Raw genomic sequence first — 23,804 nt, 5'->3', positions numbered from 1 at the left:
AAAGATGTTTGTAGTTTTTCTTCCAAACCCAGATTTTTGACAGCTGTGCAGTAGTTTCTAAGTCATTCTTGAAAGTCAGTTATGAGTAACATGACCATTTATTTTTTCCCTCAAAATGGGACATCTACTAATCTTTAGTCCCACCCCTAATCCTGCCCTAGCCCCGCCCCAATCCCACCCAAACTCTGCCCCAATCCATCCAAACTCCACCCTTGACTCCACCCCATAATAATAATACTAATTGTAATGCAATTTCTTCCATCTATTTTTCATATACACACAATATAATCTTATTAATACATAATGGTAACCACAAAATTAAAAAAACATAAAGCACACTGTATGCAGAGAAAATGTTAATTATCATTTATATTTTAGGGGTTTTCAAAGATGTCAAGGCAGATGACTTTAAAATATGCAATGTACCTCAGAGACAACTACAGAAAAACAGAAAAAAATAGTGCAAAATATAGACCTACATTTTGATAACTAAATTGAAAACAAAATCATTTTTCCTTCCTTTCTCCCCAAGCATAACACACATAACATGGCAGCTGCCACACAGGAATGCCTGACTTGCTCTTTGCCCTTTTTCTCTGGCTCTCCTGGTTGTGTGACATCACCAAAGCGTCACAGAAAATTCCCCTACAGATTGCAGGATGGACAGAGAGGAGGTGGAGCCATCAAGCTGCGGCGAGAAATAGTGGCTTAAAGATCTGCTATGGACAGGGTCTGGCCCTGGCTCAATTCGGCACTGGCAGTACAGGAGCTCAGAAGCAAGCAGAAGCGCTCCAGGAACCGGCATTGTGGACCATCCTAGACAACTGCAGCTGGCAGAGGACAGAAGTGCAAAAAGGAGCTTGTACGATGTTCACTTCCCAAGCCGCCACTGCAGAAACAGGCCAGGTGCGTGCAGCGACTGCACAAGCCTCCCCCCTCCCCCGATGTCAATTCTTTTGTTAGAGTGGAAGTTCCAGGCCAGCCAGGCAGCGATTGGCTGACCCGGAACTTCCTCTCCGACATCAGAATTGACATGGGGAGGGGGGAGGGGGGTGGGGGGGAAAGGCTTGTGCAGTTATTGCTGCTCGCATCTGATCTGTTGCTGCGTCGGCGAAGCAGGGAGAAGCATTACCTTTAGATCAGTGTTCTTCAACCTTTTTACACCTATGGACTGGTGGAAATAATAGAATTATTTTGTGGACCAGCACCGGTCTGCGGACCGGCGGTTGAAGAACACTGCTTTAGAGGGCAGAGTTAACTCCCCAGTATACATTCCCACTGGGGATTTGATACATTGACACTGGCAGATGCAAGAGCCATGAGTTGTTGGTGAAAAGTTCAGGTTGTTTTCATTTAACTTTTTCACGCAGCCTTTTCAGCACTTCCAAAGCGTTTTTAGCACCTGCCGCCATGGTAACAGCTCCAATGCTCATAGGAATTCCATGAGCATCGGAGCTGTTACCGTGGTGGCCGGTACTAAAGATGTTAGCATGGCTTTGTAAAGGAGGGGGGTTAGTTAACTGAACAATGAGCAATCCCTCTGATATCAAAAAAGATTAGCAACATTGTTTTGACTCTTGATTTTGGACCAGGGGTGGGCAACTCCGGTCCTCGAGGGCCAGAATCCAGTTGGGTTTTCAGGATTTCCCCAATGAATATGCATTGAAAGCAGTGCATGCAAATAGATCTCATGCACATTCACTGGGGAAATCCTGAACACCCGACTGGATTCCTGCCCTCGAGGACCGGAGTTGCCCACCCCTGTTTTGGACTGACGGAACGTTTTTGGACATTGAGAACTGGCTGACTTTCATTGGGCAGTCTGACTCTTTGTTTCAGAGTCGTATTGGTATACCCTTGTTTCATCACCAGTGATAACACGGCCCAAAACATTGTGTTGCCTCTCTCCAAGAGGTTTTGGCAAACTTCGACTCTCCTTTGCTTTTATTCACCGGTGAGCTCCTTTGGGACCATTTTTGCACACACCTTTCTCATGCCAAGATTTTCAGTTACAATTTTCCTGTTTCTCTATCGATGTTTACTTGGTCTGCTATGCTTCTCCCAGTGAGCCGATGATTTTGACACACAATTCAGCTACATTTGCAATGTTTTCATCAATTCTGCTTGTTACTGGCCACCCTGACCTTTCTTGATCAGTGACACTTTCTCTTCCCTCAGAAAAACGTTGAATCCATTTATACACTGCCATTTTCTTCATGGTATTCTCCCCATAAACTTGAACTAACGTGTCCCTGATTCCACTTCCACTTTTGCCAAGTTTAACAAGAATTTTTTTTTTTTTAATCTTTATTGATTTTCAAACTTTAACAGTGCAATACAATTAATTGAACATAAAATATTGTATAAAACGCATTATTAACTACACAAGTAATACATAAAACAATCATTTTCTCCCATCCTCCTCCCAATTATTAATACAATAAGACATATGATGTGATTACAATATTATAATTAAGTAATTTAAATTTTAATGTTTGTTCGTTGCTCCAATTCAAGCTCAGATATTCTCGCGACAGCACATAAAAATACGCAACAACAATAATGAACACTACTCAGTAAGAAACTGCCACATGTTGACACCAACACAGCTGTGAGACACTGATCTACCAAAATTATGAAACCATACCGAGTTGTTTGTACAGTGCTGCCAACTTAAGCATTTGGAGGCAAGTTCGCAAACTTAATTGTCAGAATTCGTATGTCATGCAGAATGTTTATTTTGTTGGATTCAATTCCCTCTTTAACCCCTACTCCAATTTGATCTACTCTATCATTGTGCTATAATGTGTACCCTGGTAACACAGTGTCCCATTGGTTATCTTCCTTCCAGCAGCTCTCAGATATGCCTATTATAGCTATCTTTTCACTTAGTGCAATATATTTTAACTCTTCCATCTTGTTTCGTAGGCTTTTGGCATTTGCATGCAGACATTTCAAACAATGTTTGTCATGTTCTCTCCCTGAAGAAAGCCACAGCATGGTGCCTGAAACATCGGTTTCTACCAGGCAAGACGCTGCAAGACCTAGAAACTTGCAACAAACAAATGTTTGTCATTCCTATTTACAACTTGCTCAGTTGTTGACATGGATAATTTGCAATTGTTAAAATCTGTCTGCTCTGTATTTGAAGACACCTGGTCAACTATGGTCTCTATTGTAACCTTACTAATGGAATCACCTATCTTTCCTGTCTTGGTGATATCTTTTAAAGATATCATGTTCCGAACCATGCTCTTTTGAGCAACTGTCGGCCCTCGCCAAGTTTTTTGTTTAAAAGCTGCTCTATCTCATTTTAAATGTCAATTCCACCTTTTTGGTTGGTGAAGGGATGTGCCATACCAACCAACCTATGACCTATGTCTCCTCTCCCCCAAACTTCCTAATTGCTGCTACCAGATGGGGCAAAATTGATTGCACTATGGCCCTAGTGCTTTATTCTATTCCACTACTAATGATATTCCCCAGATCGAGCAAGATGACATCTCTTATACAGTAGGACATGGTATTATGTGGATCTGCTAACATCTTCCAGCACACTAAAACTGTATAGGCTAGTTAGATGTTTATCTGCCATCATTTACTAAATTATTATGGGGTTGATATTTAGGAGGACTTTTCCCGGTAAGAACAGATCCTACCAGATAACTACTGCTCATTGGGTCTAACCTGCATTTATCTGTAGCACTTATCCAATAGTGCTGCTGAAAATCCCAGGCAGACCTCCTCAACACTATCCAGGAAATGTCAGAGTGGTCTGGGTGGAACTGGGATCTATCCTGGCACTGCTGTTAGTCACAGCTGCACCTGGATAGCTACCCAGTTAACTTGGGACAGAAAAAAGACTGTCCTAAGCTAGCCCAAGTAGCTATCCGGATGCCACCATTGAATAACTTCTGATAATAGCCAGATATAGCCCATCACTGAAATTCCAGATCTGAATCTCCCACAGTGGCTAAATATTGCTTGCTTAGTTGCTAATATCACATCACTGTGCCATTAGATTTTGGGCTTTCAGCCATCCCATCACAATGAGGAAAATTCTATAAAAGGTGCCTATCTTAGGGTGCCTAATGACACCTAACTCCAAAGTAGGCGTCTTTAGGGGTGGAGAACATCTTAGGTGCCATTAGGCATGATTCTCTAAAGTACTTAGGTACTTATAATGTAGGATTTAATAATAATAATAATAATTTTATTCTTATATACCACCAAAGCCATGATAGTTCAATGCGGTTTATAACAAGATGTGCTGGACAATCAGCAAAGTGGTCACAATATAGAGTCATCGAATCCAAGCTTACGGAATGGAAGAAGTAGAAAACTATAAAATTCTTAGGTTACAAATCGATTAAATAAATTCGTTTTTACTGATTTTCTAAAACTGAAGTAGGATGAGGAATGCGTGATAATGTTACACAGCCAATCGTTCTATTTACCTGCCTGGAAGGCAAGAGTTCTGTCCAGGAATCTTTTGTAGCAGCGGGCCTTTATTGTCAGATAGGTGAACATATGAATTCTACGTGAGGGCCTAATAGAACTATCCAGATTAAATTGAGAAACCAAGTACGTGGGGGCCAGACCAAATATTGATTTATAACAAAGACAAAAAAATTGTAAAACCCTAGCCTATATTATAGGCACCTATTTGGCACCTAAGGTTTAGCTATGCACGATTCTGTAATGGGTGTCTAAGTGTGAATGACATGAAATAGAAGCCTATCTTTAGGCGCCTATCTTTTTAGACACCCAATTACAGATTCTGTTCCTATGTGTTTTTTGTCATTGCCAATCCATTGATGTGAATGAGAAGCAGAATATACCAGAGAAGTACAAGAGCAGCATCCATCTTGTCTCCTGATACAGTATATCCCTGAGTGGTAACGAAGCTGTCACCCTTTATGTGGAGCCGTGTCCCCCTCTCTACATCCCCTACCAAGATGATTAAAGGAAGACCGGATACATGACATTCCACGTCATTATCGAGCACCTGCAAGAAGCTGGACAGCCGTAGATGACATGTATTGGCACTTCTATTAGCACTGCTTCAGCGCATCGACCCTAGCAAAAATAATAAATATACAAACTTAAAATGATTGATTAGAAGAAAATTATGCTTAGCAACACAGTAACTAACACATCATGTTCAAACTGTTGTCTGGTAATAGATCCCAGGGAGAATGAATCATGCCAGCGGTGGCAGCCTACAAACTTCTGTTGTAAGAATAGAATAAGAGACTGTGAGATTCTAGTGTTTGCAAATGGAGCTCACTGGAACGGACGGATCTTCTTTCTACTTACAGGACAGGCATTTGGGCAGCAATAAAGAAAGTTTAGATCCTGTTCCTGTGCCCACTCTCTGCTTTGTCCAACCCTAGAGGTGACAGGCTTAATCTCTGTTCCAGTCCCCTGAGTAAGGTGATCAGGTTACCCATTCCAGAAGGGAGACTTTTTGGCCAGTTCTGGTTTTAAAGTTACATCCCAAAGCAGTGTAGTAAATGTAGTCCATGATTCTATCCATTGAAATCAGTGCTGTAGGTTCCATAATGCACCAGGATGCCACTGGCAGAAATCCAGGACTGGCCAAAAGGTCTCCCTTCTGGAATGGGTAACCATGTCACCCTATCCCTGAGTCATCCAGTCCTAGAGATGACAAGAATAAACACAGATGACTCTTATATAGAAAAAGGAATCAAATGAGGTTTGATGGCAACTCCAGAGGTTGGGAAGTAGAACCAGTGCCCGGACGAATTCTATGGTCTGTGTCCTAAAATTGGCAGGGATAGATAGAGATTAAGGGGCCCATAATCAAAGCACATAGACGTCCAAAAAGCATCCTAAATCAGCACTCGGGCGTCCTAATCAACAGGACGTCCAAGTGCCAATAAAACCATCTTTCTGTACATCTAGTGAGGTGTTCCAGCCTCTGCACATTCATAGTACGATATAGGGGTGGTGGAGGTGGGCTTTGGGCAGTATCATGGATGGGCAGGATCAAACATGGATGTTTTGCTGCGAAAAACATTTTGCAAGACATCCTGGACAGAACTTACACGTTTGGAACTAGACCTGTTTTAAAAGGGTCTAAGTGCCACAAAGGTGCCCTCACTGACCTGGTGATCACTGCATGTATCAAGGTAAGACACTCCCCCAGTGCTCACGGACTCCCTCACACCCACAAAGATCAGAGTACAAACGTACATACCTGTCTCCAGAACATCAGCACCTGGTATAGGAAAGCCTAGTAGAGCTGCACACAGGCGTTTAAGTAGCCTGGTGGGTGGGCTAGTGAACCATAGAGAGGAGTAGCAAGTCCCATAAGCCACTCTAACGACTACATTTATGATGGAAAATGTGAGCCTACCAAAACCTCCCAAAATCTTACTCTACTGCTATATAGGTGCTACCTGCAGCCATAAGGGCCATTGGGGTTGTAGACATGTTGGTATAGTGGGTTTTGGGGGTGATATGGGTGGCTCACCATAACCTATAAGGGAGTTCTGGTGTGATGTTTATCTGACACCCTTTATGTGAAGTTCATAGCAGTGTTCTCTAAGATGCCCCACTGTTCTGTTGCCATGTCTGGGTGACCAGTCTACTACAGTACTGGACCTTCCTATGTTCGAATGGTCTTGTTCTGGGTGTTTGGGACTTGGACAAAGTTTTGGTCAAAAATGTGGTATAAAGATAGACAAGGTGCCTGGTGGTCAGGGCGTCCCAATTGCCTGGACATCCAGATAGAAGATTTTAAAAATATATAATTCTAGACGTATGGTGGTTTGCCTTTCGAAAATAGGCATTTTCTTACTGCCGACTTTGGACGTCTAGCGCCATATGTCCAAATCGGACTTAGACATATGTTTTGATAATGCCCCTCCACATATGCATATAATATATCACATTCAAAACATATGCTTTGATTGCAGGGAGGACTAGAACCATAAAGTTTATGTTAGCAAATAAATGATGCTAGTTAATGATGAGGAAAAGGTAGACATTTTTAGAGTTGAAAGCAACGGAACTGTGGTATTATGCTCCAAGATGGCATCATGTAACTGCCTATGGGACAGGTGCAGAAAGCCGCCAAGGGCAGTTTACTTCCTGATTAATAGCAAAAGACAACTCACAGCACACTAAAATGCGTGCTAATAGCTGATTAAGCTATCCCATAGCTTGCAGAGCTGTGAGTTCTGTAGCCAAACGTTGTGTCTTCAAGGGCCTGATTGATGGTAGCATTCAAAACCTTGCATGACATGGCGCCAAGCTACATGACAAGCAAGCTTCCTCCGTATGTGCCAAACAGGTCCCTATGTTCCCAGGATGAAATACACCTGAAAACGCCCCCTGGTCATGCCCTTCAATTGCAAACCGCCAAACGACATTCCTACTCCCACTTCATACCGAGCCACTGGAATCGACTGTCCCCGCAGATCATATCTCTTGAAGGACTCCTCAACTTTAGGAAAGCAATAAAAGTAAACCTCTTCACCTAACTCCCCTGCCTACGACCAAAAGATTACAAAGAAATATAAATGTACTAGTCTTTAAGCCCGTTACATTAACAAGTGCTAGAATAGATGTGTGTGTCTGTCTTTCTTTCTTTCTCTCTCTCTCCTTGACCGCTGTCTGTCTGTCTTTCTTTCTGTCTTTCTCTTTCCTAGGCTGTACACCACCACCCCTTGCATGCTCCTCCTGGCCAGCAGTAGGCCTTCTCCCTTCCTTTTACCTCCCCCCGTCCAGCAGCACCTCTTTCCTGCTCCCCCTGTCTAGCAGTAGGCCTTCTCCCTTTATTTTACCTCTCCCCTGTCCAGCAGCACCTCTTGCCTGATCCCCCTATCCAGCAGTAGGCCTTTTCCCTTCCTTTTACCTCCCCCCTGTCCATCAGTACCTTTTACCTGATCCCCTGACCAGCAGTAGGCCTTCTCCCTTCCTTTTACCTCCCCCCTGTCCATCAGTACTTCTTACCTGATCCCCCTGTCCAGCAGTAGGCCTTCTCATTTCCCTGCTCCCCCTGTCCAGCATCCGCTAGCCTGGACAGCCTGGGGCTTTTGCTAGGCCAGCCCACTTCGCATTATCGAAGTGGGCCAGCCTAGCAAATGCCCCTCAGCTGCTGCGTTTGCTGGTCTGGAGGTGAGAAGAGGTGTCCCGGCAGCGGCAGCGCAGGAGTCAAACCGCCACCGCCACTGAAGCCTCCCCACGCGCTGCAAGCCACCCCATGCGTTGGAAATCAAATTTGGCACAGAGGCAGATCTCACGGACGAAGGGAACACAGATTTTCTATTGTGCATGTGCGGTAAAGGTTTTATTATAGAGGATATTGGTATCCTCGGTATGTATCACATTAGGATAAAAACTTATATTGATAAATCTTGCACTGCAACTATGTCAAATTTATCTTGTAAACTGTATACTGTGTATATTGGTATTAGATTCCTTGTATATGCCAACCTGTAACCCGTTCTGAGCTCTGGGGAAAACAGGATAGAAAATTAAATAAATAAATACTGCAGGAGCTCAAGGCCAGAAACCTACCACGAGGTCTGAGTATTGAGCGCCTGTGGCCCCATCTCTTTCCTGCCTCACTCCTCATTGTCTCATCTCCCTCCCCCAAACTCACCTGACCCTGTTTCCCTGGTATCTAATGGCCCAACTGGGCCTGGGACCAGGATGCCTTTTTCCCTCCTGCCCACCCACCTAGAATTTTAAAAACATGTTTCTGGCATCTAGTGGTACCCAGACTCACCCTCCCCCCCCCCCCCCACACACACACACACAGATCTAATACCTCATGGCAGGAGCCATGCCCACCAGTTCCTGTCTCTGATGCAATCCTGAAAATGTGGCTCCTACCCCACCCAGTGCATTCTGGGATGCATTGGTTGGTCCAGTCTGCCATATATTTGGGTTTCTGTCAGTTCCTTGGAAACAGGATACTGGGCTAGAACCATTGGTCTGACCCTGTATGGCTTTTCTTATGTTTGGTCTTTTTTTCTGCCAACACCTACTATGTTATTATGACTCTTTCTCTCTCTACCCAACCCATGACCCTCATAGCCATACAAGGGACACCTTTGTATCCTCGTGTTTATCCCCTGTGCCCTCCAGTCCTGCACAGACACTAATTACACTGGATTAGAAGTAAATTTAAAAAACTAACACAACGGGTTTGAAGAGCTTAAATATTTGTCTTCCATAAAATTTCTGCAAACAGACAGAGTTCAGAGGATTTAATGATTATAAACAGTTGCCCTTGACTATAATGCTGAGAGGTAAAAAAAAAAAAAAAAAAAATCCTTCCAGGCCCCTGAAAGAACCATTAAAGAGAAATATGAAGAGAGATGAAAGACCCAGAAAAATCAGTTCCACAATAACCTACATACATTTATTTTCCACTACTGGACAGTGCTCTAGTTCCTAAACTTATACGGTATATCAGTCACCTCTATCCCACATGAAACAAAATTTAAAATTATTTAGGGTGTTAACCTCAATGCCATGGTTAAGTGAGGGTGAGGTGGCACCCCTCCCCTGCCTTCTTCTCCGTCCCCCATCTCCACACGTTCCTTCCCCGCCCCTCCTGCCGCATGTGTGCTGCTTCCCTTCCCCGTACCTCTGTAATGTTTCTGGCGCAAGCAGCAACCGCCAAGCTGCTGTCACGCTAACATCTGCTCTTCCTCTGATGTCACTTCCTAGGTGCGGGTCCAGGAAGTGACATCAGAGGAAGAGCCAACACTGGAACGATAGCAGGTTGAGGGTTGCTGCTTGTGCCAGCAACGTTAGAGAGATATGGGGAAGGGAAGCAGCACGCACGTGGCAGGAGGTGGCGGGGAAGGAGTGTGTGGAGATGGGGACGGTGAAGAGTTCGGGGGAGAGAGGCAGTGGCAGTGGGGGGACAGGGGGGCAGAAAGGAAGACAGCTGCCTGCGCCCTCAACCAATATGGCACCCGGGACAGATCACCCCCCTCTTACTACGCCATTGCCTCAATGTAATGTACCCCTACCCAGACATAGTGAGGTGTTTGTTCAATATTGACAATGCCTATGCACCCACATAGCTGGCACCTACCTCCCAAACCTCTTAATTTCACCTATCAGTTCCCACCCTCCCATACCACATGGAGCCAGGGCAGGATTAACCAATAGGCCGAGTAGGCACGTGCCTAGGGCCCGAAATGGTCAGGGGGGCCCGATGAAGGAAGGCATCAACATTGTTTTTTCCAAACGGCGATGGGCCCCTCCAGCATTGATTGGCAATGCGGGCCCCACCCTGATCGGCACCCTCCCCCCCCCTCTCATCGATGGAAAGTAAGACAAGCAAGCAACGTGGGTAAGAAAGGCAACGGGAGCTGTAATTGTGCAAGCAGTGCTGCTTGCCCAAAGCGTCCCTCTGATGCAAATTCCTGATTCCGCCTGGGTGCATGGTGGGGTGGGGGCGGGGCAGGGTGCTCAGTGTACTTGTGTGCCTAGGGGTCCTCGACAAATTAATCCTGCCCTGCATGGAGCAGCTGTAGAAATAGTTCAGTATAAGTTCTGTAGCACCGTTTTAATTTGATTAGAAGTGGTGAATAACCAGGACATTAGGTTTACAATGAAGAACAACTTCCAGGGTCAGGATCTCAGGGTCAGTAGGGCATATATAGCCAGTGAAATAGCCTACCAGACCTGGCTGCTGCCTTCCAATTGTGGGCCAAGCTGACCCTTCACCGGCCCCTTAATAAATATTCGGCAATCAGACCCATATTTAAATCTCTCTGCGAGGCTGAATGTGGAGTGCTCTGTTCAGCTTTGTGGCAATCAAAGGGGAATGAAGTGAATACGCTGAGCCGGAGCGATAAACGTGGGACTATTGACGAGGGTGCTATTAGCCAGGGCACTTGGCTGCAATTTGCCTGCGAGGCCTCCCGGCCCATCCAGTGCTGAGGCTGTGCAGATTAACGCCATTACCGTAATCACCGCTCCTTGCCTGGGCCCGAGCCAGAGCCAGCCTCTGATCTCTCCAGACAATTACCCGGCACTTAGTTAAATAGCAGCACTCTGTCACGGCAGGGATTAGCAAATCACCTGACATCTGGGTTCTGTGTTGTCTAAAGATACTTTTGGGCTCTTTCCTGCTGTTCTACCTAATGGTGCAAGGCCTAATTGACACCACTCACAGTGGTCTTTAGAGGGGATGAAGTTGTATTAGCCTTATCTATCAGGTATATGCAAATGCCATGCAGTTATTTAGCTGGCTTAATTTATGAATAGGATTCTGGTATTTATTCACCTGCTGCATGGCTTTACTTAGGCCCCTCATCAGTACAGGATTCTTTTTTTTTAAAATTCTTTATTGATTTTCTAAACTTCAAAATTGCAATACACAAATATATATCATATAATAAGTTAATAAAAGCACATTCAACTTACAAATATGCACAACCAACCATTTTCTCTCTCCTCCCCCCCACCCAATGATTATTCAACAAAACACAGAAACATAGACTATCCCAATAACCTTACCCTATTCAGATTAAAAATACCCTCCCAGCCTATTCTTAAGGATCTGATATACTTAGGGTTGCCATATGGCTCCAGAAAAAGGAGGACGGATTGATTTCAATGGAAGTAAAAATCCAGATGTCTCGGTAGCCATGTTTGCTTGGTTCCAATCCGCAGGAATTAATAAAAAGGTATCATATGCACATGAAAAGAGCCATACTCCGAGTCTCACAACGATCAAATTTAGTGTGGTCATAAAGATGTCATCCTGTTTGACAGTGGTGAAATAAGAGACCCTTGCGGTACACCGCATGGTGGAGACCAGTAGTCGGAGAAAGATCTATCTTTTAATACTCTGTAGCGTCTTTTCGGCAAAACGCCCTTAAACCATTGCAATACCAGTTCTGAAATTCCAACTTTGGATAGTCTATTTAGCAATAGAGTGTGATTTACCATGTCAAATGCTGCTGAGACATCAAATTTTAACAGGGATGATGTGGTACAGGCAGTCCCCGAGTTACAGACACCGTACTTAAGAACGCAGTCACGGCTTCATTTGATTTCACTGAGCAGTATTTCCAGTGGGGCCTAGACTCCTACACTTCTCCAGTAGCAGATTCAGGAATGATACATGATGTGTGGTTGTGCATGCTGTACCTTAGAGGGAACACTGGCAGGGACAATTGGCCCTCTGGGAGCAGAGGTAAGCAGCATGAATGTTAAAATCTACAAGTTCAGAGTTACATACAAATCTGACTTAAGAACAGCTTTAAAAACGTAACTCGTTCTTAACCTGAGGACTGCCCTTATATAAAACAAAGGATTAGATTAGACTTAACACTAGTCATAACATAGATACCAGATGAATCAAACATATTTCTGTACTGTGTACATTTCTAAACCCAAGTTGGGAGGGTGATAGAAGATTCTTGTTTACAATATAGTCTTTTAGCTGGGAGGCGACTACAAACTCTATCAATATTACACTATTCGATCCCACTTAGAACCAGATGGGGGCAGACTGACCATTAGAACAACAGGGCAGTGCATGAGGCCCACTCTCCCCTAGGCTCCATTTAGTTTAATCCAGGGGTGTCCAACCTGTGGCCCAAGGGCCACATGCAGTCCCGTGAAGTATTTTGTGCGGCCCTGGCCGAGGGCGATGCAGTGTTTTCCGGGTGTTTACCGTCTTGCTGGCTCCCTCCTCTGTCTTGCTGCAGTGTTTGTGCATTTGTGCGGTCCCAGACACATTTTTGGGGGGACAATGCGGCCCAGGGAAGCCAAAAGGTTGGATACTCTTTAATCACTTTTGATAGTTGGTTAGTGGCCCATGACTATTGCCTGAGGGTCAAGATCTGACCCCCGAACCATAGATTATAACACAGCTTTGAAATCACACAATGTCAGGAACTGTTTCAATTTGCTCCACAGGAACCATTTGAAATATGAATTCCTAATCATAGTCTCCAATTATGATCTAAAGGACAATTGAGAATCCAGCCAAACACTAAGATTATGCACCTGGATAGAAACCTTAGCTGGAATGCTAGAGGAAAGAATTTCTGAAGACATCTCTGGAGTCAAACCCCTGCAACACCAACAACAATTCAGTCTTGGAACCAATCATTAAGAACTTATTTGCCCTCATCCAAGCAAAAATACTACCAAATATAGCCTGCAGCTGTACCGTGGTAGTCTCAATCAAATTAAATTTATCGAGAAGATGTTGACCAGTGGCGTGGCGAGGGTAAGAGGTGCCCGGGGTGGTGGTGGTGCCCTCAACTCCGCTTTCCCCCCACTCCTTCCACGCCTGCCCACCACACTTGCACCCTCCCTTCCTACCCCCGTACCTCTAACATCTTAGTCTGCGCAAGTGGCTTCTTTGGCCTGCTGCTCACGCTGGTGTTCTTTGTGTTGTCATTTCCAGGCCCTGCGACCCAGAAGTAATTTCAAAGGGAGCCAGGCCAGCGCAAGCAGCAAGCTAGAACAGTTGCTCATGCTGGCAAAGATTTTTAAATAGGTAAGTGGGGGACAGGGAATGGAGAGTGGAGCACAGGGGGCGGGGGGCAGAGAGGTGCCGGTGTCCCCACCAAGACAGCGCCTGGGGTGATCCGCACCCTTGCGCACCCTATGCCTACTGATGTTGATGGATTTGGTTAGATCTACCTAAATGACGTGACAACTAGCTTGGCTTTGAGACATACAAGTTCTCACATAATTCTATGTCTTGAGAAACAGGCTACTCGGGGCTGGCTTAACCGGTGCCAAAGGGTGCCAAATGCCTAAGTCTGTGACATTCCTGGACCATAGGTTAAGCCATCCATCCCAGATCCTGCAGAGACAGAGGAAACACATGAATAAGCAGGGGATAAAAAAGGTCTGGATTTGGCTTTTCTCCCAGCTACATCCCTGTTGCAGAGACGCCAATGCCCTCCTACTGCCCAGTGATCCAGCTTCTCCTGTGGCCTTTCAAGGATGTACTTTTTGAAAGCAATTTTATTGCTTGGAGTGGCAGCCAGCACACAGCAGTGTTGCATACGCTTTGTTGGCACCCTCCCCATAGTCTTTACTCTAATGGTTTCTGCCCATGTGGAAACAGGAAGTTGCCAGAGTGAAGGCTGTGGGGAAGGAGCCAACAACGCGTATGCATTGCTGCTATGCTGCTGCTCCAAGCATTAAACATACTTTCAAAAAGGTACATCCATAAGGTTACCAGATTTTACTTTAGTAAAAATCTGGACCCCTAGACCTGCCCTTAGGCCGGCCTAGTTTCACCCATCCCTGCCCAGTTATGCCCCAGTCACAACGTGGCATCTGTGCATTTGCAGATGCCCTCCTGCCCGCCACAATTTTGAGGAAGCTTTTCAAAACCCAGACAAAGTGCAAGGTTTTGAAAAGCTGTCTGGACCCCAGACATGTCCTCCAAAAGGAAGACATGTCTGGGGATATCCTGACTTCTGGTAACCCTATACATCCAAGAGCAAGGGCTTGAGCTTGAGAGACCAAGGGAGAAGCTGGATCACTGGGGAGTAGGAGGGGCATCAGCATCTCTGTAATGGGGAGGGACTGGTAGCTCCAAACATTAAAAAAAATATTTTAAAAAGGTACACCCAGGGTTACGGGGCAGGAGCCTAAGAGGCCAAGGGAGATGCTGGTCCACTAGCTGAGAGGGTAATAGGAAGCAAAGATGCAAGCAAAGGAGGACAAATGCTGGCTCATTGGAGGAGGGAGAGAAGTGAAATGTTGGAGGGCAGGAGAGAAAAATATTGGACCATTAGGAAGGGAAGGAAAGAGAAAGGAGAAAAAGATATGCTGGACTATTAGGAAGGGAAAAGGAGACATGGACCTTTAGGGAGGGGAGGGTTAAGGAGATATGCCAGACCATTGGGAAGGGAAAGGAGAAGGAGATATGCTGGATCACTGGGAAGGGGTGGGCTGAGTAGGGGGGTTGTTGAAAGAAAAGAATATTCCAGGAGCATTGAGGAAGGAGAAACTAGAGGAGAAAATATTTGTGGGTGTTGGGAGGAGTAAGACGGTATATCAAATAAAGATAACCATAACCATAAATCTATGAAAAAAAAAAAAAGAATATTGGGGGTGGGTGGGTGGGTGGAAATGCTTAGAAAAAGGAGACCGGAGAGACAAAAGCTGGTAAAAGAGGAGGAAATATTCTGGGGTGGGGCGGGGTGCCAGAACCTCTTGAGTTGACCTTGAGGTTAATCTAGGCCTGATTTTATCCCATAGGAACCAACTTTTCAAAATGATTGGAGGTGCTAAACCCAATAGAAATGACCTCTCCCTGGACATAGAATGTTTGTTCAATATTGGGGGTGCTTAGTCACTCACAGAGTTGGCTCCTATGTTTTATGCTATTACATGCATGGATTTGTAGTTTTGATTTTCTTGGGAAATAGAAGAATCAGATTTACATAGGGTTACCACATGGCTCCAGAAAAAGGAGGACAGATAGAGACATCTAGGCTTTACTTCTATTGAAAGCAATGGAAGTAAAACACAGATGTTTCAATCCGTCTTCCTTTTTCTGGAGCCATATGGTAACCCTATCCCATGCCTCTGCATACAATAGATTACACCAAGACTGGATTGATGTGATCCTTATGATTTAGAATTTAGTGGAAACCCTGTGCCTAGAAACAAGCTACAGCTCATACTGTAGATCAGGGGTGTCAAATGTTGGTCCTCGAGGGCTGCAATCCAGTCGGGTTTTCAGGATTTCCCCAATGAATATGCACGAGATCTATTTGCATGCACTACCTTCATTGTATGCTAATAGATCTCATGCATGTTCATTGGGGAAATCCTGAAAACCTGACTGGATTGCGGCCCTCGAGGACCAACATTTGACACCCCTGCTGTGGATCTATAACAAGTTCTCAAAAAGGCAACAAAGGAAACACTAGTTTGTGCTTACCCATCCTGCTACAGTCCTTAAGGGGCTTCCTGAATTTTGTTAAAATTAGAGGGTTTTTTTTTTTTTTTTAAATGCACCAGTGTCTTCTCAGCTCAAATGAAGTAATAATGGACTTTACTGAGAGTGGGTCATTCCTGAGACATAGTTAAGGTATTTTAATTCCACAGGAATATACATTGTTCTGACTGAAGGTGATTTGCTCTGGGATCATTTTAAGACACCTCATGGTTCCATCTAATTGCAGCTAGCACTGCACTGATTGCAAGAGACTTTGATTGCATTATTCATCTAAATGAAAAGAGCTCAGGCATTCTACAGTTTCCTGAAGGATATATTAAAAAGATTACTAAAAATCTTTGTGCTTGATTTTTAAAAAAAATAAAAGATAAAGCTATGAATTCCTCGTAAAATCAGAGGAACCCCTCAAAGAATATTTGCTTTGATTTGCTGAGCAGATTCTTCTTTTTCAATGATAATTACATAGAATTCAGTTTTAGATAGTAACTCGCTCTTCTCCCTGCCCAGGTCTGGCTATCTATTTGTATACCGTCACTCTGTGGCATCTTCTTGCAGGCAATGAAAATAAAATCTGAGCAGGTGATTTCCAGGGGAACACTACCACCTGCTGGCAGATTAAACAAACATCGGTTCCTTAATTTTAGAATATTAATTTAAAGTCTGCAGGCAAAGCATTATTCTTGGGGTATTTGTCAACATGATACCATCTTTATATTGCCTGACCACTCAATGGTCACCAATGGAAGAATCCAATGAGTCTGCAGTAAATGTCAAATGACAAAATCCAAAAAAGAAACTGCAAGACTGATGTACTTGATGCAGGAACTTTATTTAGATCAGCGAAAACATTGTCCTATAGTGGTCCTTCTTTATATAGAAACAGGGACCTGACACGGTCCGTGTTTTGATCCACCACTCTTCATCAGCAGCTTTTGTTCTCAGCTCAACACTGAAATGCACCATTTTCAGTTCGGCTGTTCCACAAGCCTCGAAAACTTTTGTTCGCTGTTGTGTCCACATGGTTCATCTCAAAAGGAATACTTCGGGCCCCTGATGAAGATTGGTTGATCGAAACACGGACTGTGTCGGGTCCCTGTTTATATATAAAGGTGGGCCACTTTAGGGCAACGTTTTCTCTGATCTAAATAAAGTTCCTGCATCAAGTACATCAGTCTTGCTGTTTCTGAGCACTCAGTGGGACACCAAACAATTACAAAATAATATTTCAAATAATGTTGCTCATTTTCCCTAGGAAGGGGCTGTGGTTTTGATATTTTTTTAAGGCACCGGGACACCAACAGAACAGAATTGCCTAACTAAGATCTATTCATGGTTGCTCGGAATCGGCACTGCTTTTTGATAGCCCTGTTGCTTAAATTTCCCTGACGCAGTGGGAGCGGTATTTGCCCCGCGAAATGCAGGCCGCGTCGGATGATGATTAGCAAAATAAAATGAGCAGCGGTTTGAATTCTTATTGCCACTGGGCTAGAAGTAAAATGTTATAAGCTACAGGAGCACTTTTTCAGATAAGTACTTAGAACTACTCTGAATAATGAACTGCTACAATGAATAATGGGCCTTTAAATTATGCTTATGCTTGCACTAGTCTGCCGATTCTGTTTTTGAAATGAGCTGGTAGTTGTCAAGCAGGAAATTTAAAAGTTTATGAAGAAGATACAAATTACTGTTTGGTTGAATAGATCTTAGTTAGGCGACTGCAAAAGCAGATATATAAAAAAGAAAAAAATGGTTTTGAAATAAAATTTAGGGCTCCTTTTATCAAGCTGCGGTAGGCGGTTAACACGCGGAATACCGCGCGTTCAACCGCCTGCCGTGCTAGTCGCTAACGCCTCCATTGACGAGGCATTAGCGCATGATGAAATGTCCGACGCGCTAGCCCCCGTAAGGCACCTTGATAAAAGGAGCCCTTAGTGAGAGTGAGGGCGGGTTCGAGCCCATGACGTGAACAAGAGCAAGTGGAAAGTTTCCACGTTACAACCCGAATTGGGAAAAGGGCTCCCTTTTCTGAGGCTTGTAACCCTGATGGGTAAAAATATCTCCAGTTTCATTTTTCTTCTTACAGTGGTTTGGAACATTTATCATTTAGGGCTCCTTTTACTGAGCTGCGTTAGGGCCTTAACGCGCGGAATAGCGTGCACTAAGTGGCTGCACGCGCTAGACCTTAACGCCAGCAATGAGACCTTAGTGAATTTGAAAAGCACATATCTCTGTATTGTATATTGATGTACGGCAAGTACTAGACCACGTCCCTAAAGCATTATGGAAGAAGCATGGAAAGGTAAAAGGCTATAGAAGCTTTACAAATTGAAATGTTAAAGGAAAACAGAGGACCAAAGGTAGCACAGTACCCATTGATACCTAGGGCTCCTTTTACTAAGGTGCACTAGCGGTTTTAGCGCACGCAGCGTATTACCGCGCACTACACCGTGCGCTACGCAGCTAGAACTAATGCCAACTCAATGCTGGCATTAGCATCTGGCGCGCAGGGCAACGTAGCACGCATTATTCCGCGCGTTAATGCCTTAACGCAGCTTAGTGAAAGGAGCCCCAGAAGCTGTAATAGGAAGCATACCTATAATTGAAGACTTGATAAGTGAAGGGATTCTGAAGGAAAGTACATCTCATTGGAATACCCATTGGCCATTACTTCTAATCCAGAAGCCGGATGTTTGTTGTGTTTGGTCGGTCAAAACTGGAATTAACTGTCCGGTTTAATCAATGTGTTTTTCTTTTTTTTCCCCGATTTTATCGTTATTTGTACATCGCATTGGATTATGATTTTGCGATCAAATCAAATTTTTTTAATAAACTTGAAACTTGATAAAGCCTGAATATCTGCTGGTTACAAATACTGTAACAATATTGAATGAGGTTCCTTTGGGATCTTATTTGACTGTTATTGATTTGAAAAATACATTTTATACTATCCCAGGGGTGTCCAACCTTTTGGCTTCCCTGGGCCGCATTGGCCGAAAAAAAATGTTTCTGGGGCCGCGCAAACGCTGCAGCAAGACAGAGGAGGGAGCCGGCAAGACGGTAAACACCCGGGCGCAGCAGAGGAAAACACTGCATCACCCTCGACTGGGGCCGCACAAATTCTTCACGGGGCCGCATGCAGCCCTTGGGCCGCAGGTTGGACACCCCTGTATTACACTCAAGGTTACGTCCCTATACCGCCTTTACCTTTCATGGTATATGGTATCAATGGACGTGGCTACCACAGGGACTTAGAAAGAGTCCCAGAGTCCCTTTGTATTCTCCAGGATATTGATGCATGGTTTGCAAACCTTTCAGGAACGGATCCCACCAGGAGTAAACTTGATATCTTATGTAGATTATTTATTGTTATCTGCATCTACCCTAGAGAATAATGTCACATACTTTTATTTACTTTACTTTAATTTTATTATTTTTATTTTTTATTTTTTGAATTTATACTATTTAATAGTTTTCTCAGGTACTTTAGCTAGATTGTGAGCCTTCGCGACAGTCAGGGAAGTTCTAAGTGCCTAAATTTATTTTATTGTAACCCGTTCTGGGCTCCTTGGGAGGACGGGCTATACAAATGAACAAATAAATAAATATACTATTGAGTTACTTAAATTTTTGTGTAATCAAGGATATGTAGTCAATAAGGACAAATTACAAATAGCAGAAGAGGAAGTTACCTTTGTTAAAAACTACTTTGCGCAAAATTATGCCATTGGAGTCTAAAGACTAGCTAAAATATTTGCCGGCTGTATTATATGCAGTGTGTAATAGATATCTACCTAGATTTGCTATGACTCTATTCCAAATTGCCACTGAAAGGCGGATGTCTCTTGCTTTTTTGCAACCTGGAAATTGTAGTATTGCTTTGTTTTCTGATTTTGGTACAGCTCTGTACAGACCAGAATAACAAATGCTAGGAAGTTCTTCTTTACCCAACGTGTAGTGGACACCTGGAATGCGCTTCCAGCAGACGTAATAGGGCAGAGTACGGTATGGGGTTTAAGAAAGGATTGGACAATTTCCTGCTGGAAAAGGGGATATAGGGGTATAGATAGAGGATTACTGCACAGGTCCTGGACCTGTTGGGCCGCCCCATGAGCGGACTGCTGGGCACGATGTTCTTACAATAGCAGAAGTGCAGTCACATCATGCCCCAAGGGAGGTCATCAATGATATTGTTCCCATCTACAGATTCCATGAGGACTAATGGGTGTATAAGAGACTGCACACATGAAATATGTGGACTCAGCCGCATTTTTATGGACCTTTTCAAATAGAGACATTGTTCAGGATCGTTCTGTATTAATCTGACTTGTATAATTTTACAATAAAAATGTTTTCAACTTTAAACTTAAAAAGCTGTGTCATTGAAACAGAATCAAATTTAAAAAAAAAAATCGATTCAGTAGGCCAAAGGGAATTGAATCAAAATTTTTTCCTGAATTGGGCAGCTGTACTGTAAAGGACGCCCCCTTCCTTCCCATCCTCGGCATTCACACAGTTCAGCAACTTTCCTCGTTCTGTTTCTTGTACTAACATAAGAACATAAGAATAGTCTTGCTGGGTCAGAATCAAGCCCAGTAGCCCGTTCTCACGGTGGCCAATCCAGTTCACTAGTACCTGGCCAAAACCCAAGGGCAAGCAGTGGCTTCCCTATCCTTCTTTATGCTTCTCTATTGTACTGACCTAGATCAGTGGTTCCCAACCCTGTCCTGGAGGACCCCCAGGCCAATTGGGTTTTCAGGCTAGTCCTAATGAATATGCATGAGAGAGATTTAGATATAATGGAAGTGACAGGCATGCAAATCTGCTCCATGCATATTCATTAGGCCTATCCTGAAAACCCAATTGGCCTGGTGGTCCTCCAGGACAGGATTGGGAACCACTGGTCTAGATGATACAGTAAAGGCTCAGTATATTTTAGATCTAAATTTGATAAGGCTTAGCTTGAAAGTTCTCCTTTGCAGCAGAAGGGTTAGAGGTAGGAGATATGAAAACTAAGATACTTTTGCTTTGTGGAATCTCTATTTTATAGACAGAAGAGAATTCTGCTTCAACCTGAGCCGTCCACTGATTATGCTGAACTTCCTTTTGTTTTACTACTTTCCTGCATCTTCTAGCTCTTTCACGAAAGTTCATCTAAAGGATATCAGTGTGCCTACGTACACAAGGTCAGCCATAGGGTTTTATTCTACTGGTAGAATACAGTAGAGTCACTGAGGATTCAAGAAAACAGTTCTTAGGCCCTGATTCTATAAATGGTGTCTACCTCCTAGGCATTATTCGACATGATTATCAATCAACCACTAGATAACATTTATATAATCACATTTATATAAGCATTCTTAGGCACCAGCAGACATTAGGGCCTGACTCTCTAAAGGATGCCGATTTCAGCAGCCACTTAAGAAGCAGCTACTGATCAAATTGACCACCTTTATGGACACAATCTGATGAGGACCAGCCAGCACAGCTTCAGCAAAGGAAGATCTTGCTTGATAAACTTGCTGCACTCCTTTGAGGGAGTTAATAGGTAGATAGACAAGAGTGACCTGGTCAACATTGTATATCTGGGTTTTCAGAAGGCGTTTGACAAGGTCCTGCATGACTACTTCAAAAAATTGTGAGCCATGGAATCGAGGGTGAAATACTCACGTGGATTAAAAACTGGTTGGCAGATAGGAAGCAGAGAGTGGGGGTAAATGGACAATACTCGGACTGGGAAAGCGTCACGAGTGGAGTGCTGTAGGGTTCGGTGCTTGGACCCGTGCTCTTCAACACATTTATAAACGACCTGAAAATTGGTATGATGAGCAAGGTGATAAAATTTGCAGACGATACAAAGTTATTCAGAGTAGTGAAGATGCAAAAGGATTGCGAAGACCTGCAACGTGACATAAACATGCTTGAGAAATGGGCTGCGACATGGCAAATGAGGTTTAACGTGGACAAGTGTAAGGTGATGCATGTCGGTAACAAAAATCTTATACATGAATACAGGATGTCCAGTGCAGTACAGAGACCCCCCAAGAAAGAGACTTGGGAGTACTGGTCGACAAGTCGATGAAGCTATCCGCTCAATGTGTGGCGGCGGCGAAAAGGGCGAACAAGATGCTAGGAATGATTAAGAAGGGGATCACGAACAGATCGAAGAAGGTTATCATGCCGCTGTACCGGGCCATGGTATGCCCTCACCTGGAATATTGCATCCAGCACTGCATCCAGTACATGAAGAAGGACACAGTACTACTCGAAAGGGTCCAGAGAAGAGCGACTAAAGTGGTTAAGGGGCTGGAGGAGTTAACGTACAGTGAGAGGTTAGAGAAACTGGGCCTTTTCTCCCTTGAAAAGAAGAGACTTGAGAGGGAACATGATCGAAACATTCAAGATAATGAAGGGAATAGACTTGGTAGATAAAGACAGATTGTTTATCCTCTCCAAGGTAGGGAGAACGAGAGGGTACTCTCTAAAGTTAAAAGGGGATAGATTCCGTATAAACATAAGAAAATTCTTCTTCACTCAGAGAGTGGTAGAAATCTGGAACGCTCTTCAGAGGCTGTTATAGGGGAAAGCACCCTCCAGGGATTCAAGACAAAGTTAGACAAGTTCCTGCTGGAACAGAACATACGTAGGTAAGGCTAGACTCAGTTAGGACACTGGTCTTTGACCTATGGGCCTCCCGGGAGCAGACTGCTGGGCACGATGGACCACAGGTCTGACCAAGCAGCAGCAATTCTTATGTTCTTATGCATGTCAATCACACATCGATGTCCTTTCTTTTTTCTAATAGACACTTTACATGTAGGCCAGCATTTTACAGGTTTTTATTTAAGGTGTCTTGCACCTACGGAGATGCATAGGGACTCTTATGGATGCCCAAAGACACTTCTGGTGAAAACCACACCCACATCGGCCTTGGGTGTCAGTAGGTGTGTCTAGACACCTCCATAGGTGTGATTCAGATGCCTGTACGGTAGGCATCCTTTGTGGCATGGAGTTAAAAAACAAAACAAAACATGAGTCCTGATTGGCTGGTAAGATTGGCTGATTGGCTGGTAGGACGTCTACCGCTGCCCAGTATGTGTCACATTAGGATAAAAAAAAACAACTTGTATTGAAAAATCTCACACTAGCTATGGGAAATTATAACCTGTAAACTGTATACAGTATTCACAAATATTGGCATTAGACCCTTAGTATGTGTTGAGTTAGGATAAAAACATGTATCGTAAAACTTGTACTGTAATTATAACTGTATTATAACTTGTACTGCAAATCATAACCTGCTAACTATATATTATGTATGTTTAACCTGTAACCCATTCTGAGCTCTTTGGGGATAATGGGATAGAAAACAAATAAAATGAATAAATAAGTTGCATTATTTTATCACAGGATTAGAGAATGACATGGGAACCCATTTTTTTCTGTCCCTGCAAGAACTCAATTTCCCCATCCCATCCCTGTGAGTTTTGTCACTGTACCTGTCCCTGCCCCATTCCTGCAAGCTCTATCCTCATCTACAGACGCCTCAAACACTTATGATTTTAAAGTGTTTGAGGCTTGTGCAGATGAGGACAGAGCTTGCAAGAATAGGGCAGGGACAGGAAAAGAACTCTCCAGGATGGAATGGGAAAATGAGTTCCCATGGGAACGGGGAAAAATTTGTCCCTATGTCATTCTCTACACAGGATCTTATTTTATGCAATGAGATCCTGCAGTGGCGTACCTAGCTTATGTGACACCTGGGGCCCATCATTTTTTGGCAACCCCCCCCCCCCCACCCATCTGTACAAAAAACATGATTTTTAGTAACAAGCCACACGTCACACATGAGTACCTAGGA

General features: G+C 43.9%; 1 protein-coding gene across 1 annotated transcript in view; it reads left to right on the top strand.

Moving 5' to 3' along the window:
- Positions 1–567: 567 nt before the first annotated feature.
- The window catches only part of LOC117362950 (calcium-activated potassium channel subunit alpha-1-like), a 192,402-nt gene continuing 169,165 nt past the window's right edge, over positions 568–23,804 (top strand). Inside the window, exon 1 of the mRNA XM_033950039.1 lies at positions 568–906. Within this exon, the coding sequence (XP_033805930.1) occupies positions 568–906 (339 nt within the window). The remainder of the gene's footprint in view (positions 907–23,804) is intronic.

The sequence above is a fragment of the Geotrypetes seraphini genome, chromosome 6 (assembly GCF_902459505.1).
Source record: "Geotrypetes seraphini chromosome 6, aGeoSer1.1, whole genome shotgun sequence".
Lineage (NCBI taxonomy): Eukaryota > Metazoa > Chordata > Amphibia > Gymnophiona > Dermophiidae > Geotrypetes > Geotrypetes seraphini.
Note: the sequence above shows the minus strand (reverse complement) of the source record. Positions and strands in the feature narration are given on the sequence as shown.